General features: G+C 40.7%; 1 protein-coding gene across 1 annotated transcript; it reads right to left on the bottom strand.

Moving 5' to 3' along the window:
• Positions 1-1,646: 1,646 nt before the first annotated feature.
• On the bottom strand, positions 1,647-20,854 carry vwa5b1 (von Willebrand factor A domain containing 5B1). The gene is made up of 21 exons (XM_030769789.1): positions 20,716-20,854; positions 19,410-19,568; positions 18,460-18,679; positions 18,095-18,249; positions 17,557-17,688; positions 16,398-16,522; positions 14,923-15,099; positions 12,052-12,162; positions 11,384-11,586; positions 9,687-9,801; positions 9,136-9,321; positions 8,082-8,283; positions 7,691-7,890; positions 5,131-5,353; positions 4,385-4,678; positions 4,053-4,190; positions 3,766-3,897; positions 3,567-3,638; positions 3,211-3,280; positions 2,751-2,874; positions 1,647-2,333 (listed from the first exon to the last, which is right to left on the bottom strand). The coding sequence occupies exons 1-21, from the start codon at positions 20,852-20,854 to the stop codon at positions 1,647-1,649; spliced, it is 3,864 nt and encodes a 1,287-aa protein (XP_030625649.1).
• Between the last annotated feature and the right edge of the window lie 3,071 nt (positions 20,855-23,925).

Raw genomic sequence — 23,925 nt, 5'->3', positions numbered from 1 at the left:
TCTGTTTGTCCATGCATCTACTGAGACAACAGTCACCTGCCGTGATGTCACAACAATCCAGGTCCCTTAAAAACAATACCTGAGTAATATAAAAAGTAACAATCTGGCATGTAAATGTAACTCCAAACAAAATCATAATCACACATAATCACAAGAAATATGTCAGTCTTCAGTTTAGCATTGGTGATTATCGACAGAATAATGAGGAGATGGTTGCAAAAGACACAGATGCTTCTTAAATTTCATGTTTGAACAACCACAAAAAAAGAAATTCAAATTCATGGCAACAAAAACAAAAAGCCAACACGATTAACAACTGAACAAGTTACACTGAAACAGCTTCAGCAGAGATAGGCACTTCGGGATGCAGAGGGCACTTCAGAGCAATGGAAAGTGCAACCTCAGCGACATTTTTGACATCTTTTTTTTTCTTTTAGTAATTTGGACATCCAAAGTGAAGACTGCATGATGAATACTATATCAGAGTGTTCTCTAATGAGTCAGATCAATGGATCTTCTGAGAAGATCTACACATTAAATCAAACATACATTAATACCTGTGGCTTTACTCAACAACAGAATTTTCTTTTTATAACATTTAATGGTACCCTCAATGATTTCAGTACACCAGCCAGCCATCACACAATGGACCGTGCGTAATTCCAGAGGAGCAAACACATATATACCGACTTTAGATCACATGTGAGATAACTGGTTGCACATGCAACAGTAAAAGAAAATTTAAATCGAAAAAAAAAAACCAACCCATCTGTGAATGTCCATCACAGTTCTTCTTTTTTTCTTCATATTTGCATACAATTTATTTTAAGTTAATTACTTCCGCTATAGATAAATGTATAGCTACATTCAAGTTATATTATTATTAAATTGTTGGGTAGGTCATCACATTCAATACCTCCCTCACTTAGATCCCATTTGGAGACTCCAAAAATAGAGGATTACATTTGACAGAAAACACTGCAGTAATGTGAGCATTTAGATAAGTGAAATATATGTATTACCTGATGAGTTTGAAATAATAATACAAATAATGGCAATAATAATAATAATACCATTTTAAAATCTAAGTAACCTGAAGGAAAATGTAATTCAAATATGATGTGACAATCTTAGATTAATTTAAATTCAAATTACTTGCGATATATTTTGCACAAACTCACATAACACCAAAATTACTACAACCTTAGTATCTGTGTCAATAACCCAAAACATGCAAAAAAATGTTTTGTGTTTGTGATTTGACAACATTGGCCTCATATCTGTTTACAGCAGTGGGTGTGGTCAGCACACAGCAGGACATAGGTCTAGTCATGCATACACGCATCTTTTGGAGTTCTTTCATGAATTGATTAAACTGTGTGGTACATCCTGTTAGATCTTCTTATATGTTTAGTTCAGTTGCACAAGAGATTGTAATCAGTCTTACTCTTACTCCAAATGAATAGAGAGTCAAGACATCCGTTGAGAGAGTTGGCCATACCGCACAATGCAAAGCTTCATACCACATTAAAACTGACACAAGACAAAGAGTGTATAGTATCAGTTAGCATAGTTTACCCCAAGCACACACACACTCACACACACACACACATACACACTGCTCTGTCTGTGTGTGTTCTGTGTATTCAGACACTGTTGGGGTTATAACACAGCATGTTAAGCTGAAGGTTCTCATCCCAGTGCCTTAGGATGATGAAGAGCTGATTGGCGGCAGCTTTGACCGTGGCCAGGTCGCGACCTTCGGGGATGGCCTGGCTGTCTAGCCACATGCTGGCTTTAGCTGCAATCATCTCCCACTCGATGAAGTAGCTGGCTGAGCTATGCTCCAACCAGGCTAGCGCTACAGCCGTCGCCCACACCATGCCCTCGGGCTCCAGCATGCCCCTCTGCCACACCCCGGGAGATATCGGCAGAGGGGTCTCTGCGTTCTCTGACTCGGAGCCTCGACCGCTGTCAGTCTGCGAGCACATGGGGGAGAGTGGGGGCTCAGCTGATGTGGAGGAGATGGAGCTGCCCAAAAACGTGGGTCTGCCATCCGTTTCAGTGATTCTGGCCTGGACCGGTGAGCTTGGGCTGTAAACTGACAGCTCATCTCCCTCGTGGGTGACCACCGCATCTTTGGAAGGAAATGGAGACACCTGGCTGCCATCTTGACTCTCAGTTCGACGGGCGCTAGAGCTGGAAGGGTGAGTCAAGCTGACCCTGTGACTAGTGAAGGGAGACGTCCATTTCAGCTTGTCCATGGGCACACTGATAGCTTCACACAAGGCGCTGTCAAGCATAAAGGCTCCACAGGCTAACTGCAAAGACACCTATAACACAAAACACAAATAATGCTGTGGAACATCAAAAATTAAATGAATTTAGGATTTTCTGGCATTTTTATCCTTCTGCTAGCATTTTCAGCCACCTCGTGTTGACAATTGATAATGTTTTTTTTTGTGCCACGCTCTCAAATATCTAGAAATCCATCAGTTTATCCATAAATTCACTTTGAATGTTATGTAATTACTGTGAGATGAACAGTAAGCTCCAGCTTATCTTTATTAAACAGATTTTCATTTGGCTGACAAAATGGTTGGATTTTGTGTTTGAACAGTCACACACATTTGGATGATTTGAGCAATAAAAGAATGAGCAAATTGAATAAAATGAGTAACATAAACACGGGCACGACACAGATGGACTGACAATGATATGTCAGTACAGAGATGTGGGGGAAAAACAACCAGTGGGATGTAGTCCTTGTTATCGTTGTCGTTCTCTCCTAATGAGTTGCTTGTTTTGCTGTGAGTGCGGCACATGAAGCCTCGCGCTGCCTTGGTCAGGAGTCGAGTTCTGGACAGACTCAGCCTGGAAGACACAGAGATTAGAACCCTTCAACAGCCATACCTAAAGGACAGACAGACAGACAAATAGATAGACAGACAGACAGACAGATACATAGCTAGATAGATAGATAGATAGATAGATAGATAGATAGATAGATAGACAGACAGATAGATAGATAGATAGATAGATAGATAGATAGATAGATAGATAGATAGATAGATAGATAGATAGATAGATAGATAGTATCACATAACATCACATAAAAACCAAAACCAAATGTCACTGGAGAGATGTGACCATCAGTATGCTACACTGATATGTCAGGTGAACACAGCTGGTTGAGATACCCTCACTTACCTGGCAGAGAAGAGACTCTCTACTGGTCTCTGTGAATGGTCTGAGGTCACTGATGGACTCCGCTGAGTGGCTGTAAGAGACAGCAGCCAAAGTAGGTTAGCTCTGTGCTGTGGAGATGCAGCTGACAGTTATGCAGATTGCAGATCATTCTGTGTTGTTTGTTTGTTTGTTTGTTTGTTTGTTTGTTTGTGCTGTATCAGATCAGAACAGGCAGTGAATTTTCAGCAAACCCAAATATGCTTGCCTCCATGTAAACTTTTATATTAAACTGAATGAATGATTGCAAACACACAATCTGTGTACTTTATGAATCAACCTGTGTTTAAGAAGCTTGTTTTAAACATGGAAAAAATCACCTTCCGTGAAGCTACATCGTTCCCAGCCAGACGATGAGGGTGTGCTACAAGGTGATGCAACATCCTCAGCATCTCAAAAATTGGAACAAAAAAACATTTTTTTATTACTGAAAGAACATTATGTTTAATATGTTCAAAATTCCAGATAAATTGCCTAATCGTACACTAATGCACTCAGGTAGAGATGAGTCCGTCTTACTGGGGGGCAAAAGCGGGTCCTCTGACTCTGACATGCAGCTTGATTGGGAACGTCCCAGACCAACAGAATAGCCACGGTTCTTTCTGCTCCCTGGGCGGGAGCTGGAATGTGAACCCTTTTTCAAGTCATCCCCTGCAAAACATGAGTTCAAAGAGTTACAACTGTAATATCAATGGATTAAATTAAGCTTATGACTCAGTAGCCCAGTCGAAATGCATTTGTTCTACCTCAGGTTCCACAGAGACCACAAACGCTTCAATCAGCTGAGATTCAGCTGTGTGACTCACCAGTATTAATGTATTCAATGCAGGTAGGCAAATATTCATTGCTGTCCAGATCGACGGGCACAAAGGCGGTGTATTTACTGAGGATGTTGCAGGCTTTGCTGGTATGAATGGCATACAACTGATACCTCCTGCCAGAGCCTAAAAATGAAACAAGACCATCAAAAAAAGCAAACCATCATGGTCTTACTTCGGCTAATTCAGGTCAACTGTCGGTAAAGGGAATCTGAATTATTTGTTATTCCTAGTTCTTTATTACTTGGCTCTGAGGGAGAAGTATCTGACTGACATTCTCGAAGGATGATTATCAAATAGAGAATGTCTGAAGGGCTCACCGTGTTCGATCTCAGACTCTTTCTCAGCCATATGCTCAAAGTCTTGAATGATGGAACGCCCAGCAAGATGATGAAATGTCTCATTCCACAGGTCCTCGTGGACCTTCTCCTCTCGTTCACGACCTTTCAAGTAGGGCTCAATGTCAAAAGTCACCTCCCATTTGACCGTCTTCCCACACAGCAAGCCTGTCACCACAGCTTTGCAGTTTCCCTGCCCCTGATTCGCTGAATTAAGGTCTGGCATGTGGTGATCCTGAGGTGTTTCAATTTCACAGAGTTGATGTGTGTAGCCATCTGTTTTCATAATGTAGAGGATTCAAGAAAAATTAGTTCCAGGAATTAGCAGACATCCGGAAAATGCTTTATACCTTTGTAATCTAGGCAACCAAGGAACCATCTGTGCAGTTTTCCTGTGACATTTTGTTACAGATAAACAAAAGCTATGTTGCTATAATGTTTTACAGCCATGTAGACAGACTGCTGACTAGAGTCAGTTTCCGCATACTGTGTCTGCTTTTTCTTACAATGATAAGCAGCTCTACAATATGGAAGCAGAGTAATTACAATTTACAATTACAATTTAGTTATTTGGCAGACGCTTTTTACCAAAGCGACTTACAATCAGTGCATCAGTCGGATTTCTAATACCTTGTGAGCAGAGATCACAATAAGACTGAGCGACAAATCGCCCCTTCGCATTGCACCCCTTTTTTTTGTTTTTTTGTTTTTTTTAATTATACACTGACCTGCATCCCCAATGCTACCCACTGAGGGGCTGTCAGTGGAAGATCTAGAGTCGTTTTCCAGGGCTCCGGGGCTGCGGGATGGTACTTGGGGCACGTTGGGGCTCATCTGGGCATGTTCAGACTCTGCCTCCCCCTGGTCCACCTGATGGGGCTGCACCACAGGCCTGTGCTTGGAAGAAGTGGCACCTCTGGAGGGAGCGGCACAAAGGCTGGCCAACTGCGGCTATAGAAGGGGATAGGTGGTGTATAGAGAGCAACAAGTCAAGCTCATCTGCAATTGCATCAGATATTGCACTGGAATGGGTGTAGACTAAGTGGTAGATATGACTATACTTGCTTTGTGGTGAGAGAGGTGTTTTTATGGCTCGGGTCCATTAAAATGATTATTTACTAAGCCATTAGCCATAGTGTACTTGTTTGACAGTTAATAAAAAATGTGCAGCTATTTTCCCTTGGGAAAAGCCTGTTAAAAATCCACCCTCGAGAGAGTGTGCAGTGACACATCTAATTCTATGCTGCTGTTTGTCTGGTGTCTGTCTCAGCTGTAATTTGCAACAAAGACATTAGGACCAAATGGAGGAAATTATCATGCCATCTGACATGCAGAGGGGATTTATTTTTTGGCGAGGGGGGGTGGGGGTGGGGGGTGGTCGCGTAATGTTTCTTCTTCTCATGACACTAACCATGGTAATTTTTGCCTGTGTGTTCCTTTGGGTTCTGTCTGCGGCAGCTTGTAATAGCAGATTGGACCATACACTCAAGCTGCCCAGTAAAGAGCTAAGGACCATTAGCGTCATTATCATGTGCGTTCAGAGGAAATCGAAGACTCTACTTGCCATCATTGTTAATCTTTTTCCTCACCGTTCTTTTTCATTTCATTTTCTATCACCAGTTGCTTCTCATATGGAACCCCCGGAGAGCTTATTGATATTCTCCTTCCATTTCAAAAACCCTGACAAAAGGACTGATGCAAAGGACGTCTAACATTTTTTAGGTTTCTTCTTTTTTCTTTTTTTTTCTTTTGGTCACAGAGATTGGTTCATGATGTATCTCAAGCGTTTAAATGCAATTTGTCTCATTCAGGATATTGGATTTGCTCATCACAGGGAGTCTATTATGACCTTGTCTTGTATACTTAGCAAAAAATCTGTAGCAGGATACAAAATTGAGAGAATGGTTGAATAAATTTTTTCGTACTTTTTCTCTCAGTGGGTGCTTTTCATAAATGAAGCTGCGAGAGAAATTCCTACTGCTGACCTACAGTCTTTTAGCACACACATCCATGTGCACAGAGTTGTTTCAATGTGTTTGGCATGAGATACACTCTGGAGGAGAAACTTGGGCTTTCACTTACGTTGCTATGAACGACATGATAAAAGCTCTCATTAATGGTGAAATGAGGGAAGATCATATTTCTCACTAATGTTCTTAATTGCAGTTCAGGTCAATTTTAGCTCAGGCATATTTTTGTCCACCCCATTATCTCTCCTGTGGCACAGCTATTTTTTTTTCTTTGTCTGACAGGCAATAGTGTGTCTGGGTTACCAGCATAACCCAAGGAGATTCTGGATTACCATGTTTAAGCATCTGCATTCAGATATGCTATCAGCTGTGTCTATGTGAACCACAGGATTTTATGGAGAAATTATTTACTTATTTATGTATGTATTTATTTATTTATTTGTTACAAATTTTGCTGTTATCATTAATGTCTTGGGCATTACCAACAATGAGCCAAATCAAAATCAGTGGAAAGATTGCCTGCTGTCTCGACAGCAATATAGAAATAATTGTCTCAGATAAGAAGAAAAGGAAATAATTAAATGATCCCTCTGTGCACCACACATGGTCTCAGCTAAACCCCTTCCTGGAGATATTGACAGCATGTTGGTGTCTGTTACATTCATCAAGAGAGAATTCTCTGAGCATTTTTCTGTGTAAAAGTTTGGGAGCTCATAGAATGCTCCCATAGAGTGCTTATTTTTCCATTTTACTGCTTCACTGGAACAGGTTTACCAAAACACGGAGAAATGGTATCTTAATCATAAACTTAGAGCATGGCATTGATTACCTCAATTTTTCAAGCAGAAACTCTACTCCACAAAGCATGTTGTCCACTACATAATTACTCTACTTTCTGTGTTGTTCCTCACATTTTCACTGCACTGGTTCCAGGTCCATTTACATGAAGACCCAGACTATATAACCTGTAATCCTGTACTACCATTTGTTCTCTTTAACCTGTCTCTCATTGGGCTGTGCACACACATTGCTAGGCTTTTGTAAATGCCAGCTGATGGATTTTATTTGTTCAATGGGTAATAACTACACTAAAGAACTAACCAAATAAGTGCTGTGTTTCATAAACACAGTTTGTATTTGACAAATCACCTTAGGTAGGACACGATAGGATATTTGATGAATAATGATGAGGCAGTTACCGTTACATAATCATAAGTCCTTTGTTACAGCTGTAATAACATAGTTATAATATGGCAATGCCCAAAAGGCAAAGAGTTCATTTTTTAACATGTATCCTATAACCTGAAGATGCACTGACCTCATAGTCCATATTCCACTGAGCCCCATAATCAGGGCTCATCTGCCCAATTAACTCCTGGACCTTGGCTCTTCTCAGAGGGTTCTTCCCCACGACTGAGCTGGGGTCACTGGGTGTGTATATTTTCTTCATAGGGTTATAATCAACTATTTGATTAGTACTATAGGCACGTCTTCTTGTTGAGGTTGTTGTTTCTATTCCTGTGAAGGGATTATACACAAAGAACCATTTACCTGAAAACAACTGTGTAAATGTGACTTTGAATATGAGTCTACAGGAAGTGTATTCCTCTTCCAAGGAACAGTGCATTCAACAAACTGTTGCTGAGGGGTTAGACTAGTGTTTCAGTAAGAATATTACTTAAGTTGTATCAAGGCCCTTGTTTTCTTACCTGTTGCATCTGGCTCTGCTACAGTGGGGCTGCATTCAGACACGGTCTCCTGGTAACCATCGAAATGACCCCCACAGTGCACGTCCTTGTGTGCCCACTGTGTGTCGGAGGTGGTCTTCCCAGGGTCCTCCTCCTGGGAGTGGAAGAACACTGAGCTGGCTGATTCGGTGGACCGAGTCATACTGTACCGCCGCCGTTTGTCCTGTGGTGTAACATCAAACATAGACCATAAGATGTCTGATTTTGTTTTGCTCAATGTTTTCATACAGCACTGTTTTTTCTTGAATTTTATATTTTATACTTTAATTTTAATTTTTTATTCAAATTTTTCATTTTGATCTAATTAAAGATTAATTTTTAATCTTTAATTTTTATTCTTTACCTTTCATTTTTAATGCCTTGTTTTGCTTTGTTTGAAGTGTTCTCAAAGGTTTTTTTAAATCTTATATTTTGTACTTCAGTTTTAATTTTAAAACACAAAATAGCAAATCATCAAAAACACATAATAGAACACACAGAAAATGTCTGTGGATTCAAAGAAGATAAACTCAGATTGCTCTGTTTACTCACTAAAACAGCCTGTACAGCTTTGTGTAGGATGTTTCTGACTATATAACATGTTTATATTTTCAACAATCCCATATTTCCTTGCACCCAGTGATGTACTTGCAGTCAAAACACTCGCAAGTGCATTCCACTCTGACTAAAAGTGGGCAAGCTAAAGAGATATTCTATAAATTCCTCGAAATGAAAAGATTTATTTTGGTTTCCCACTATAATTTTACTCTGCGGGCTATTGATTGTAGTACCACATAGCAGCTTCTCCAAGCACCCACAAGTCTGTATGAAAAAGTGCCAAAGTTCTGCAAAGAAAAACTTATTTCAAACAACAATTAAAAACACCATTCATTATATGACCAATGAGCATTGAAGCAGAGAGCCAATTATAGGAAAGGAGACGATATGGTGGGAAAGAAGCTCTCTGCAAACCATTGTCCCTGGACTATCTCATTATATCGTATGTCACTGTGTTTTTGGGTTCACAAGCACTTACAGATTTGGGATTGGGGTGGAAACGTGTTGTATCACAGACCACACAATATCCAATCATTCGGTCTCCAGGGAGCAAAAAGGTGGTGCCCACAGGAGACAGCAAGACCTCCTTTGTCTCAGGAAACAGCCATTCAATGGAGATGTCACTCAGTACAGGAGACATGGACTTCTTCAAGGATTTAATCATCTGCCAGGACACACACACATACACATATAGAAACCAAATGATCCCATGTGGACAGCTGAACTGCTGGTGAGACCAACATTTTCTTACACGTTTACCATTAATAATGTCCCTCAAGAAATTGAGAAGGATTGAAGAAGGGGAAAATAGTTATCATTCTGTAGTCTCTGAGAGATTAAACATAAAATTAAAATGTCCACTTTGCAGACAAGGATTCTAATTTATGTTTTGCACAGCCTGATGAATCGTTAATTGGTAATACTTTCAGGCACTCCACAATTTACATCTTCTCTGTAATTGCTTCGTGGTGACATTCAGAATAACTGGCTGTCGGCATGGCAGATAAACATGTCACTGCAAATGAGAACCTTGGGCTGCAGTCTCTCTCCCTCTGCCAGGAACTCAGCACTGCCTTTGGAAACAGAGGAAAGTCCAATCACAAGCCTCCTGCACGCACTCTGGCCAATCCCAAACGTGTAGCACCTGCCAAGAAAAGACAGACCACGGTGAGAGAACATATCTGCCCTACATTTGCAGAAGGCTTCATGGATAAGACCTGCTTTATTACAAATAACATTCCAGGTTTTAACGTTGTTTTAATTGTTGATGTGATTCATCAACTACACTGACGGTCAAAGAGGAAATACTTATTCTTTCTTTTTTTCTTCTTTCTTTTCCCCCTTTTTGTCTTTACTTTATTTAATAGAAGACAGACACCCTTAAATGATATATACTTTCTTTCTCATTTTCTTTCAGGTACAGACACTGATATAAAAACTGATAAATGTCATATTACTTATCAGCCAAAGACCCCTCACACTTTGGCTGGGAATTACTAACGCCTGGTACTCGAGATTGACTGCAGCCTATTTGACGAAGGCAAACAGCTGTGATTACAAATGAGGAGTGACCTTTAGGGCTACTGCTTACATCTGACATATGGTCTGCTATGGTCTGTACACATTGTTAAACAATACATAGTAATTATTGTGCTCTCCAAGGAACCGCAGACCTGACTGTGCTTGCCAAAAAAAAAAAATCACAATTAAAAACGGTTCAGGGATTCAAAGCAACTTTGTCAGACTGGATCTGAATCAGTTCACCCACAGCTTGGGGAGAATACATCCTGCGATGCTTCGGTCGTTCCAGCTGTGGCGAGAGGTTGGATGAAGAGTTTCTCAAGAGGCTGTAAAAGGTGCGGGAAGAGTCCATAAAATCCTACGTGATTCTGTCACCAGCATGAAGATGTGAGAGATCTATTGTAACCTCCACTTAAAGATGCAAAGAAAGAGAAGAATGTGCTTTCTACACTTAAATCAGCTTCAAGGTGAATATCTCTGTGGTCAACTACGTGGCTGTTGACATAGAATGAAAAAGGTTTTCTTTTGAAAAGCCACATTCAATAGTAATAGCTTATACTGCTAATCCAAACAACTCGCCATGAAGCTAAATCCAAAAAGGATTATGCCAGCAAACATCAACTCACTTTCACACTGGCTCCACTGATCTGATTACATGTTTGCATAGTTTTATTAGTTTTTTTTCTGCATGATTTCAGTTATATTCTTATATAACATCTTAACCATGAATCGCTTGGGTTTGCCCGTGTGATGGATAGCTAACATGATTGCTGAATGAAGATAACTTGAAGGGAACTTTCTCTCTTTCTCACCCATTATTGCTTTTGAGGTGCAGGTCAAGCCAAAATCTGAAGGCTACATCCAGGTTTGGTTAGTTCAGGCCATAAATATTTGCAAAAGTTTTGAGTTCTAACAAATCCCTAAGACATTCATTTATTGTTAGTTAAGTCAAATATTACTATTTATTAATCTAGACATCTTACCTGAAGTTCAATCATATTGGGCCATTATGATATACAAAAACATGTAATTCCATGGGGAAGATGTAACATAGGTTCAGAATTCATTTTTGGCTAACCTAAGAATTCACAAAGATTTCATTTCTGATGACAGTTTCATCAAACAAAACAGTCATGGAACTTGCACTTGTAATCACCGGTCTGCTGTCGTGTGCATGCATTGAACCATGTTGGAGATGATCATACCTGGTGAATCTGGCATGACTACGAACAAGCTCGATGACCTTCCCGGTGTTACTGACAGCGCCGTCCGTGAGCAAGAAGAGAAGACGCGGATGACCCCTCTGCAGGGGCTGCCGCAAGATCCATTTGAGTGGTGCCAGAATGTTGGTGCCACCCATGTCAGCTCGGATCCTCTTGATATGTTCACAGGCCATGGCCAAAGTCTCCTGTGTCACAATTTAGTGTTACGAGCTGTCTCTGTTTACGGCGTCTAAATCCCTCCCACAGGCCCAAAGGTTTCTGTCTGGCCAGCTGAAAAATGTCTGCAATCTAGATGAACATTCTTCTGAGTAATTACATAATCATTATATCACTCGTCTCGAAATAGAGGTGGCTTTCAAATACTTTACATCAAAATAGATTGAAAACCTAGTTACGTGCATGAGGAAGCAAAGTAAAATGTGTGTGATAAACCAAATGTGTTTAAAACGGTTTAAATTTGCCTTCTGCAGAATTACAAATGACGATGCTAGTTTTAGTAGCTCATCAAACGTGTTTATTCTTAATCAGTGAGCGATATCTGCTCAGACCAGAATATCCAGATACAGTGTCACAGTGAACTTGAAATCTCCTGGATGAAGAAGAGGGCACTCAAGTGGCTAGCACATTGTGAATCCCTCTGTGTGTCGTACCTCGTCATAAATCTGACTGGTGGAAAACAGCGTCTTAAAAGTGGAACCAAAACCGATTATATTGAACAAGCAGGCAGGAAAGAGGCTTTTCAGGATCACCGTCATTGCATCCTGGGAAGAGAAGAAAAATGAGGGGAAATTAAAGAGAAAGAAGAGAAAACCACAGAGAAATATGGAGAGGGTTGAGGGTTGAGATTTAGGGAGGATGCATGAAAAGAAATAGCGAGCGAAGGAATAGAAGGGGAAAGGGGAGGGGATACCGAGAGGTCAGGCTGACCATAAAACTATCATCTCTGTAAAAGGCCTGTCTGACTGAGAGTGTTCTCCTCTGACCTTTAAGCATGTAGTCTTGTAGAAACCAGTCAAAACAGCGTCAAACTACAACTAGATTTACAACAGTAATATCCCTTAATCTTACTGTGCTGTGCTAAAACTCTCTAAACCATCTCCTCCCGCAGGATGAAGCCAATTATGCTGCAGGTGTTTTTTCATCGTGGCATTAGAAAGAGAGCGGCTTAAACCCAACCATTTGACGAATGCTCAGACAGTCATTCACTCAGAAAGACAGCAAGGAGGGAGAAGAGCATGTTCCACCATGTAGTATGGGTGAAGGAACACAATAGCTCATACAGATATTAGCGTATTTGAGCAGATGAGAAAAGAAAAAGAAAAGATAATATGATGGAAATCTGTCCTGTGAAACAAACTGTGTTATATGCAGAAAATGTATAGTAAAATTTTGTAGTCTTTTCCTTTTTTCCTAAATGATGAATACTTTCTTGAAAAAGTATAGTATTGAACTGCAACTTTCTCTATCCCTCTCCTTAAAAAAAATATTGTAAAGAAATGGTAAAAATCATGGCTGCAAGGATGCACACCAAAATCCGTAAAATTACAATAATGTGCCTTATATTCAATTAATGTCAAAATCAGAGAATGACAGCAGTTTACCTTAAGAGAAAGACTTACGAAGATTGTTAATTAACAGAAACTGCTTGTTTCTCAAGACGAATGTCCATTTAAAACCATGTTTTACATGTAACAATACATAGATACTTTGTAAAAATATAGCATTTCCCAGGAAACCATAATCATGTAAATGTATTTTTACACAGAAATAAATGTAGTGCTGTAGATTAAATTCTAAAAAAAAACTCAGAATCTGATTTGTATTTGCACGTATGCAACCTTAAGAAGTTAACCGCTACCAAGGATATTTCCATGGTGACTACTTTCTGTATATTTAAAAATAAAAAACTTTCAATAGGAAAAAAAAATCTAGCACAGAAACCTCTAAAGGCAGAGAAAGGGGTGTTCAGATGTTCCAGGGGGAAAGACACTAGTCCACCACTGTGGAGACCCAGGTTCTTATCCTGGTAGCGGTGCTTGCAGCTTGGCTGGACAGACATAATTGTCAGTGGCTGTTGATGGGAAAGGCAGCAGGAGATCAGCACCCCGTTGCAGTAACAGGCTGGTCAGAGGCAACAGATCTCTCAGGGAGCATAGCATGAACCTCTTGGTACACTATGGTTTCTTGGAAAATGCTGCAATTTTTATAAAATAACAGTGTGTTGTTACTCATTTTACATTTTAAATTATTACATGTAAAACAACACAAGACTTTCATATTGAGACAACCAGTAGTTTCTATTAATTAACAACCCTTGGAATGTTTTCTCTTTGGGTAAATTACTGTCATACTAATTGTTTTGGCATTTTTATTAAATCTAAGGCGTTTTACTTTTATGGTTTTTGGTTGGCGCCTTTGCTGCCATGCTTTTGAGCTTTTGAGTTATCTACAAAGATATGCTACCTTAATGTATAATAAAAGGGTTTCAGGTCTGAATCGGTCTAGTTTTAGAGATGGAATCACATTCATTTGTCTACTGCAAATAATGCAAATAACACTCAACAGAATATATACCTTCATTTTCTTTAATGGGGAATAGGCTTCTGGCTATACCAATTGCAATTCCTTCTTGCAGTACCAATTTCCATCACAGCAAAGAAAAAAGAACTTTTCCATCCATTTCCACCCCTTAAATATCAACCTTGATGTCTGACATTTCTTTTGGGGTCAGGTTATCTTCAATAGCAGAGAATTTTGAGGAAAGATATTATCATTAAAGTGAGCAGGGATCTGTACACTCTGGTGCCATAGAAAGAGAGAGAGAGAGAGGGAAGCAGATAGAGAGAAAGAAACTGAGAGGGAGAGCGAGAGAGAGAGAGAGAGAGAGAGAGAAAGGGAAAGAGAGAGAAAGAGAAAGAGAAATAGAGAAAGGGAAAGAGAGAGAGAGAGAGAGAGAGAGAGAGAGAGAGCATCCTCAATCAAAAATACAGCAAGTCATCCATGTGCTTGTTTGCCACACTCCTGGGTCAGTCAACAGTAAGCGCAGACAGGGTATATTTAAAATTCAGTCTGTGCCACACAGAGATGGACCTCTTTGAGAATAATTATATATCCACTTGTATCAGTACATTTCCTAGGGTTAATTTCCGAGCATGACTGTCACGATAGTACCCTCTTCCCAGCCCTGGTGAACCACAGCACTGCTCGTTTTTGTCCTTATATAACACCACAAAGACTACAAAAGGGAAACATTGGATTATGATCAAATTTCATAATTTGCACCAACATTAGTGATTTCAGTGATTATTCATTTTGGGTCTTTTACAACAGAGCCTGATTCTGGAGTCATTTTTCAAATCACTCCTCAAAATATCTGCAGGCATTTTGAAAGGTACATGGTCTTTACAGGCAAACAGCAGACATTCTAACAAGAGCAAGAGCAAGTCTGACCTTCAGGCTGTACAATTTTGAAGACTAAGAAAGCGAGGACTGTGTCATGCATAGTGAGGAAAGCATCTCACCTTAACACGACTGATGTTGATCCCACTCATGCTCCCACTGCGGTCAATGAGAAAGATGAACTCTCCCTGAACCCGTCTGAGGTCAGAGGTCACAGATTTGAGATCTGGGCAGAAGTTTAGCATGGCCACCGGGTTATGAAGGATGTCCTTGTGGAGCCTCTTACGAATGATGTCCACCTACAAAGGTTGGAGAGACCAGAGGGTAATGAAAAGCCAGAGAAATGTTCAGTGTTAAAATAATTTGACTCACTTCACAGTGACTTTCACTATTTACATGCTGAAAGTGCCAATCAAGCTAAAGAATGTACAGTAGCATGGTTTCTGCACAATATATTTCTTGGTTTGTTCGTTTTTTTTATGCCTGCGCGTGTGTGTGTGCGCGTCTGTGTCTGTGTCTGTGTGTGTCTTTGTGTCTCATAATCCTTCACACTAGGATATTATTATGTTGAATTATGAATTATGTTAATAGGCATTAGATGTAGATCTAGAATATATAATATAGATATAGACATAGTCATTAGAGTTATTATAATCTGGCTGTGTTTCGTGGTCTAGTGGTACATAGAAGACTGATGTACAACAAGTGCCAAAAAGTGTAAAATCTGTTTATTGTCAATTTCAATTTTTAAGTTTTCCAGTTTCTGTTCTGTCTACCAGGGAATCTCAAATGAGTCAGTAAGTGCCAGTCCAGAGGTACCAAGCATCTGAACAAGTGCCCTCAGGGAACTCCACATTGAATTATTAATGAATCTCATATTCAAGAAAATTAGCGCACAAGATGATGCTTATTAATTTGAATACAAATTTGACAATCTTTTTTTTTTTTAGCGGTGATGATAATCTTCCACTTCCTTCTTCATACTTCTTTTTTAAGTCCTCCATTTGAAAATTTGCACAAAAAAAGAAATAAATAAAGTATGAAGAAAGGCACTTAACTCAAATCCATCTACATTATAGGCAGAAACACCATGCATTGCTTTGAAGACCTCTGGTTGTTTCCATAGAAACCTCTTTTCATTGCCAATCATTTAGGGCTGAATGTTCTTTCCCTCCTGTTGAGGAACACTAGTCACCAAAGGACCTAATTGGTTCTGCATTGTACACCTCTGATGAGTAAAATACACGTATATGAACATTTTAATTTCATGTGCTATGCTTTGAATGAGAGCAGTTCTTAGTGTTTGTATATAAGTATAATATAAGAGGAGTGGGATTCATAGTTTTATGACTTCTCCCTTCAAAGGAGTTATGAATGAGTTACATGATTTCCCCTCTAATTAAACATTTTTCTCCATCCATCCAATTAACAAAAAATAATTAGCTAACTAATCACCTCGCTCCTTTTTTTCGTTTTTCAAAATAAAATACTGATCATTCTACTTTCTGGAGAGTGAATATGCATTCTAATTTTTTTTTTTTTAATCTGAACTCTACTTCCAAATCTCATGTGTTCCTGGGACTCAAGTGTTACTCACTTTCTTTTCATTGCTTGAGTCCTTCTTGGTGGCCTTAATAAAGTCACTCCTGCTTTTCAGATGTTCATCATACTCCTCTGGTGTCATGTCTCCATCCTCAATCAGGACGTGAGGCAAATGAGGCTCTGTGAACAGAAAGCACATGGCAGTAAGCGTTCTCAACACACAAGTCACAGACACTCTGAAAGTGAACAGAGAGAGTCTAAATCACCAAAGAGGACACAATCCACTGATCTAATGAGAGGAGGAACCCTCATCTTCCTTAACTCTTATCTCCCTGTGACTCCCTTCTACATCTAAGGATCTCAGTCAACTGGCAGTGCACTATTGTATTTTAATCTCTCTTCCTTTGAAGAGAGATTAAATTGACCAGCTCTCAGCTCTACGCTTCAGCTTTGCATCTCCTGCCCTCTTACTGAGTTTAACGTCAGCCCTGAGGTAACAGCACTCCATTGCACATTGCATCTGAATCCAACATAATACCGCTGACCTGCGATCAGCTCGCAAGACAAGCAATTTTTTACATTCCAGTATGATTTCTGCCTCACAGAGAGCGTCACTGCAGAGGTCCATGCAGAGGCCCACACAGGTCAAGACAGGTTAATGAAAGTGGGAAGAGGGAGGGACAGAAGAGAAAGGGGTGAACACCAGAAACCACATCGTTCTGGCCAAGGAGGGCAACCAAAGGTAAATGTGCAGTTAAGGACCGGGGAATGATGTTTGAATTGTTTCCGATCTAATAAACTGTCGATGCTCAGCAGTGGTAAATGGCAGAGAAGCTAAACAGTGGTTTACTCTGGGTGAGCGGCTCTACTGTACTGTTAAATGAGGTGCTACTGAACCTGGAATGTGTGTGTGTGTGTGTGTGTGTGTGCGTGTGTGAACCAAATGTTGTCCTGAGGATATACATATCTGGCAAGTGGTGAACTATTGGGGACATTTGGGACATTTGCCTGGTCCCCATATGGGAAGATATTTTCCAAAAAAGAAGTTATCACTGTTAAAATAAGAAATGCTGAGATGTTTATTTGGGTTGCAGTACTGTTTAAGGTTAGGGTTGGTTTACTTATTTAAGTTGCACTAAAATGGAAGCCAGTGAGTAGTACCCTCAAAGACTGTGTGTGTGTGTGTGTGTGTGTGTGTTTGCATTACTACACACCACTAGTGTAGATGATAATTTCCACGGGGCAGTCATAGGTGTACTTGTCGGCAAGTGTAACCACTATGTTGGTGGCTGAGCGGGCGGAGGGATCGGCATCAGCCCGGATGGCATGGGAGGGACTCTCCACCCCTGCTCGAAAAAAAAAAAAAACACATAAAGTATCTAAGATGAGCAGTAGCAAATGGTGCCACGTGCCCTTCCTTCTAAAAAACACCTTGCAATAGGTATGGCTTGGTGCAGTGGTGTGATACAGTTTTAAATATCTAAATCAAATTATATGACAGACAGGACTGTATATATTATACACACTTATACAGATCCTGACAGAAATAATCCAATATATATGAGCAATAAAGAAGCAATGGCTTACACAAAAGTTTTATTAGTTGCACCTGCAGGCCACTCAGTCATGTGAGTGTGTATGTGTGTGTGTGTGTGTGTGTGTGTGTGTAGCTTTTGCAAGGTTGCCTAGCAGCCTCCAGCATGGCCATGTATTAAAGGCAGTGTAAATACAGCTGGGAATAAAGGCCCCGACCTGCCAGCAGATACGGAGCTCTGATCTCCAGCTGGAAGTTGAACTCATAGTCAATGGAGTTGATGGATTCTTCATCCAGGAGCCAGGCCAGACACAGCTGGCTGCTGACAGCTGTCTGGTCATGTGCACCAAGGGCACAGTGGTGTCTGTCCCTCCTGTGTGGAGTAGCATACAACACTCAGTATCTTTTCAAGCATTTTCTATTCTCTCAAACATCCCTAATCTTGATGACTTGGTGGTGTAGAACCAAGTGTGTTTTCCCTGTAAATACTCACATTAGCTAAGGCTATAAGAATCTGTGAATTTCTCAGCAGCGAGAGGTGTAAAGCTGCTTACAATAGACAAATCAGTCGCATGTCTCTTACCTCCTGCTGGCGCTCGGCGAGAAAGCCTGCTCCTCTTTGACGGAGCGCTGGACCCTGGGTGAGCAAACTGGAGGTGACATGACTCTAATGCCTCCATTAGGCAGTGTGGGCAGCTCCGAGGATGTGCTGACAAGAATGTTTACCGTCTCCAGGGGGGGGATGACCCCCAAGTTAACCACAAGCACAGTCCTCTCCAGATCTTCATCCAGCACGATATGCCCTGTGCCCCAATGCAGAGTCATTTTACATTCAATCTACATTCACTCTTTATTATTGATTTGACCCTTATGTGATTATAAGGGTCCACTGAGGCTAGTCTCTTTTAAAACTGAGATCTGGTCTGAAAAACGGCAGTCATTAATACAAAAAAAAATTACAAATGTTAAAATGCAATACGGTACAATAACATAACACAAAATGATTTGACTCAACCAAGAAACATCCTCCAAAATATATTAACACAATGTGGAATATTGTCTTGCAGTTCCAATTACATGAACAATATTTAGACAATGAGTATTTTATGTATGATGAGTTTACCTCAACTACCTTACCCTGCAAGAACCAGAAATCTAGATTGTATTTATTATGTCTCTTTTGTTTGTTTCTTTTTTTTTTCATTTGTACATTAACTTTTTTGTTCAAAACTTTAGTGTCAAACATGATCAGACTGCATAAGGATTGGCTGTCAGACCTTATGCTACCTATGGATCCATATATTGGAGTGATTAGGAATCCCGGGCCTCAATTCACCACTTGTCAAATAAAGGCCAAATAAACAAGAGACTGCTGTGTTTAAATCAAAGCCTTAAGCCGTCAGTACAAACCCTCAACTAAATTTTGTAAATCCTTTTTTTATGTGAGATCTCAAAACCAAATAGAAGCCAAGCCCTGATTTTTCCCTGGCCATATTAGCAATGAGGGTTGAGGGACAGGAAATAAAGCCTTACCACTGCCAGACTGGAAAGAGCCGTTGGCCGTGCAACATTCAAAATAACAGTCATCGATTTTTGCCTTGTCTTTGATCTGAACTGTTATTATTTGGTTGGATATCATCGCTTCAAATCCCACCACAGTAGAACATTCTTCAAGGGGATATATAAAGATGCCTGAGATAAAAGAAGAGCAATAAAACCATCTTGTAAAGTAATTCATTCTCAAGCACTGTTCAAACAAAATGTCTGATCTAACAGCTGACTGGAATATCACTCAATATGTTTCACTGCCCTTTGTGATTCATTTGTCACAAAAGCGGACACAGCTGATGGCAGATATTTTGAAACACACTGATTTACGCATTGACATTATGCCATCATGTATCTGGAGAAAACAAAACCCAATCTGTCTGGATGACACCCAATCTGTCTGGATGACACCCAGAATATCACTGTATGTTGCAGATTAATTTAAAGCAGTCATTAACATTTTCCAAACATACATAAACAGTTGCTTCAGACACATGCACACGCACAAACATACATCATACATACACAAAAGTGCCTAGAGAGAGAGAAACTGAGGGAGGGAGGGAGAGAGGAACAGAGAGAGGGAGAGAAAGAGACAGAGAAAGAGACGTAGAGAGAGAGAGAGAGAGAGAGAGAGAAAGAAATTGAGGGAGGGAGGGAGGGAGGGAGAGGGGGAGAGAGCTGAAATACTCAGTAGAAACATTAATGTGTCCTCTCTATGTCTTGGGACCTAAACAGAGGATTAGTGTAATACTAAGCCATCTGATGCATCTTTCCCAAAATGACTAAGCCAAAAATCATATTAAAAGTCATTTCACTTGGCTTGAGACACCAGTCTTAGAATGCAAAGGCTAGAATGTGTGTGTAATCCGGCATCCTCCGCTCTAAAATGGTGTGCCAATAATGGCCTTGGCTGAGAGATAACCACAATTAAGGAACAAATCAATCACTCCGCTGTCGCCTCAGATCAGTACCGCCGGACAATATCCAAATGCCACCACTGCTGATAGCACCGAGCATTCACAAAAAGCAGAAATACACAGAAATGCCTCCTTTCCCATTATGTGATGTGTTTACTACTCCCTGAAGTACTTCAGAGCGGAGCAGACAGGCCCCCTAAGGCACGTCTGAAAACAGTTAGATGTCAGTAATGGACTCAGAGACAGAAATCAAGTGAAAAACTCTGTCGTGGATATCATCTCCATAGCTCTGATGGTGGGCTGACTCTCCCTCATGTCTGCCTATCATCTAAAAGCATATGAAGATCAGAAGAGAGAGAGAGTGCACTCACCCTCAATGGGATGGTCCTCTATGTTATTGTAAGTCATTGAGGCTGTCATGGCCAGAGTGTAACCCCTGACGCAGGACGTGACCTCAGAGATACTGAGCGGCAGAGCGCTGCGTTTGGCTTTGTTGATCAGGCCTGGCATGGTGTGCCTCTGATACACTGGGATGTCCTCTCACAGACACAAAAGTCGAGGGAAACAGTTACCTAAGAGGGAAAGAAGAAGAAAAAGAAGAAGAAGAAGAAGAAGAATGTAATTCTTTATGGGCTGTAGTTTTGGCAAACAATAGTATATAGAAAATAGAAGCATCTCTTATAACTTGTCTCCAGATTTATGAATAGATCTTTTTAAATAAAAATGACTGAACAAATAACAAATCATTTTAATTAGTGCGTCTACAAGCTGATACATTTCCATCCATATGCCATCACTGAGTAAGGATTGAATTAAATTTATCGCAATTTAAGATTACAACAAATGCAGAGAGGCCTCAATAGCATAGCCAAGCTGAGAGTTGGCCAGCACACCAAAACCTCCACTGATCCTCCCATTACGCAACCAAATCATCAAACAGCACCATCAGAGGCAATCAGTCATTTTGGCACATCAAAAGGAGTAATGGTATCACGGGTGGATGGAAGCAGATGAGGCAGTGGCGTTGTCTGGCCTCAGAGATGCTGAACCCCTGTCTCTGTCTGCAGGGTGACCAGCTCTGCTTCTACAGGGATGCCAGCTACACAAGCCTTTGCTTTAAACGCACTCAAACAGACCTGATTCAGATGATCAGAGTCTTGAATAGCATAAGATTATTCGATTTAGCTGTCTTACTAAGCCCAAACAGAACATGACGGTTGCCTTATATTACTCAACATCATGATGGTGATGCAAACGGATCGTTTTGTGAATACAAACTGATTCTGCCATGGGGACATACCAGAAACATAAAGCAATCTAACGCAGAGGAAGTGACAGTCATAAGGAAGAGGAGCAAAAGTTTATGCTTTGATATGGTCAAAATTCTATGATACTTAAGAATCACTCAGGATTTCCCCAGTGGAAACAAAACTTGTTTAGTGTCGGGCAGGGGTTTTACAGCTAATAACTCTCTGATGACATGGAGCGGGATTACAGCCGATGATTAAAGAGCTCTCTGTCGTCACATTAAACCGTTTTAACAAGACTTCCAAAGGGGCGATAATTAACCGACATGGTAACATATATAATACATCAATAATACATTAGAGTTTGGCGCGCCGCTGTATTATCAGACGACAGAGAGGTCAAGCAAATTCGCCCATCAGCTTCGGCGCCAACATTCCTACTCGTATCAACACTGCCATCAAGTGTCCTCAAGTGCGCACGAGACATTCTTACTTCCACTCCCCCTTTCAATGAAAACAAAGCAGTTACACTATAAAACCACATCCTTGGTACCATTACAAAATACCTGAAACGCAACGGCCACATTGTAAATGTCACCGTTCAGCTGGGTGAAAGAATGCCAGTATAAGTGTTTACCTCCAGCCAGTCGTAATATCGAGTGGAATGTGCTATTGAGTTAGCAGACAGAGGAGGTGGGTGGCAAAATTCAATTATACCATAGGCGATCGGTAACTGCATATATTTTTTCTTTTTTCTTTTTCACTCCACATAGAAATTTCAGACAATTTCTGTTTCAACGTGTCTCGACCAGTAGCAAGCGTTTAGCAGAATAGAAATTCAAATCAAGGTATTTGCGAAAGTGGTCAGGATGTGTTATCTTTAGATGGGACACGGGTTCTGGAAGCACGAGCGTAAAGTGTCAGACCCCAGGCGCCCCTCTCCCTCCTGAGGTGCTTGGGCATGTGAATCACTTTTGGTTATGGAACGGAAACGGCTAATGAGAATGCCAAAAAACACGACCACTGTCAAGCATAAGCGTCGCCACACAGCCACTTTACAGGGGGCAAATGAGAGAAACGACCACCTGTTGAAGCAAAACACTGCCGCAGCATTCTCGCAGCATATCTCTGTTTTCAGCTTCTTTGCTCTTGTGGGGATAATTTGTCAGGCATCTCTAATACTTTCCTTTAGAATTTCAACAGATGATGCTAATCTATGCATTAAAATGCAATAAAAGAAAACAGCAAGGACCATAACTGCAAGCCTTTGTTGTTGTATTCCTATATCCAAATGACTGGGGGAAGAAGGGTTGTATCACTCATAAATTCACAGCTCTCACTGTCATTTAAAAGCCATTCCAAACCTCATCAACAGCACCAATTACATATGAAATGCATGGGCAAGTGCACTGTCCATCAGCGAGCAGAGACTGAGAGTATTTTCTTACCTATGATTTGTGTCAGTTAAAAGCATGGCAGTAATTTCCCTCCTTGAAAGATGAACCCAGGTTACAATAAGCAGCATGAAAAGACGCTGTCCATTTTTCCCCCTTTTGTTTCTTATTCCTTTTTTTCCTCTCTCTCTTTCTCCTGTTGGTCAGTGATGTCTGAAAAAAATTATCTGAGGGGAAACGCCAGCTGCCATGGATGGCAGAAACTCTGAATTAAACCAATCTGGTTCTTACAGATGGGCAAAACAAATGAGAGAGAGGGAGAGCGAGAGAGAAAGAGAGAGAGAGAGAGAGAGAGAGAGAAAGGCAGGTGCAGCCAGGCTAATGCAGTCAGCACAGCAACATGTGGTTATAAAAAGTAGCTCTCAGTCTCTCTCTCTCTCTCTGTGTCGCCTGCGGCTGGAGTTCGAAAGCTGGTGCTGACAGAGAGCTGCTGGTCCTGTGCAACAGATTAGTAACCCCCCACTTCCCCACACACCCCCAACCCCGCGCGCTTCCCGTCCCCTCATCCCCTAGCAGCACCTCCCACTCAGTCCCTCCCTGCAATCAATGACGAGAGTGTCCATTCATATATCCTTTTTGATAGCTCAGGGATCAAACTAAATGAAATGCAAGACCATGCGTGGAGAAGAAGAGGGGGAGAGAGCATCTTAGCAGTGCTGGTTGGAGCTGGGGGGGGTGAGGGGTAGATAGCATAAAACATGTTTGGGATTCAGTCACCAAATCTTTTGACTCCATCTCTCCCTTTTTCTCTCCTATTGATTGCTGAGCTCCCAATATCACTGTCTTGATTTTGATGAGGGAGTTTCTCTTTTCCTTTTTTGTTGATTTTGTGGCATCCTGCTTGAAATATCAATCTGTTTTTGCAGAGGAGGTAACCATG

Source organism: Chanos chanos, chromosome 3, assembly GCF_902362185.1.
Source record: "Chanos chanos chromosome 3, fChaCha1.1, whole genome shotgun sequence".
NCBI lineage: Eukaryota > Metazoa > Chordata > Actinopteri > Gonorynchiformes > Chanidae > Chanos > Chanos chanos.
This window is presented reverse-complemented; position numbering and strand designations above follow the sequence as displayed.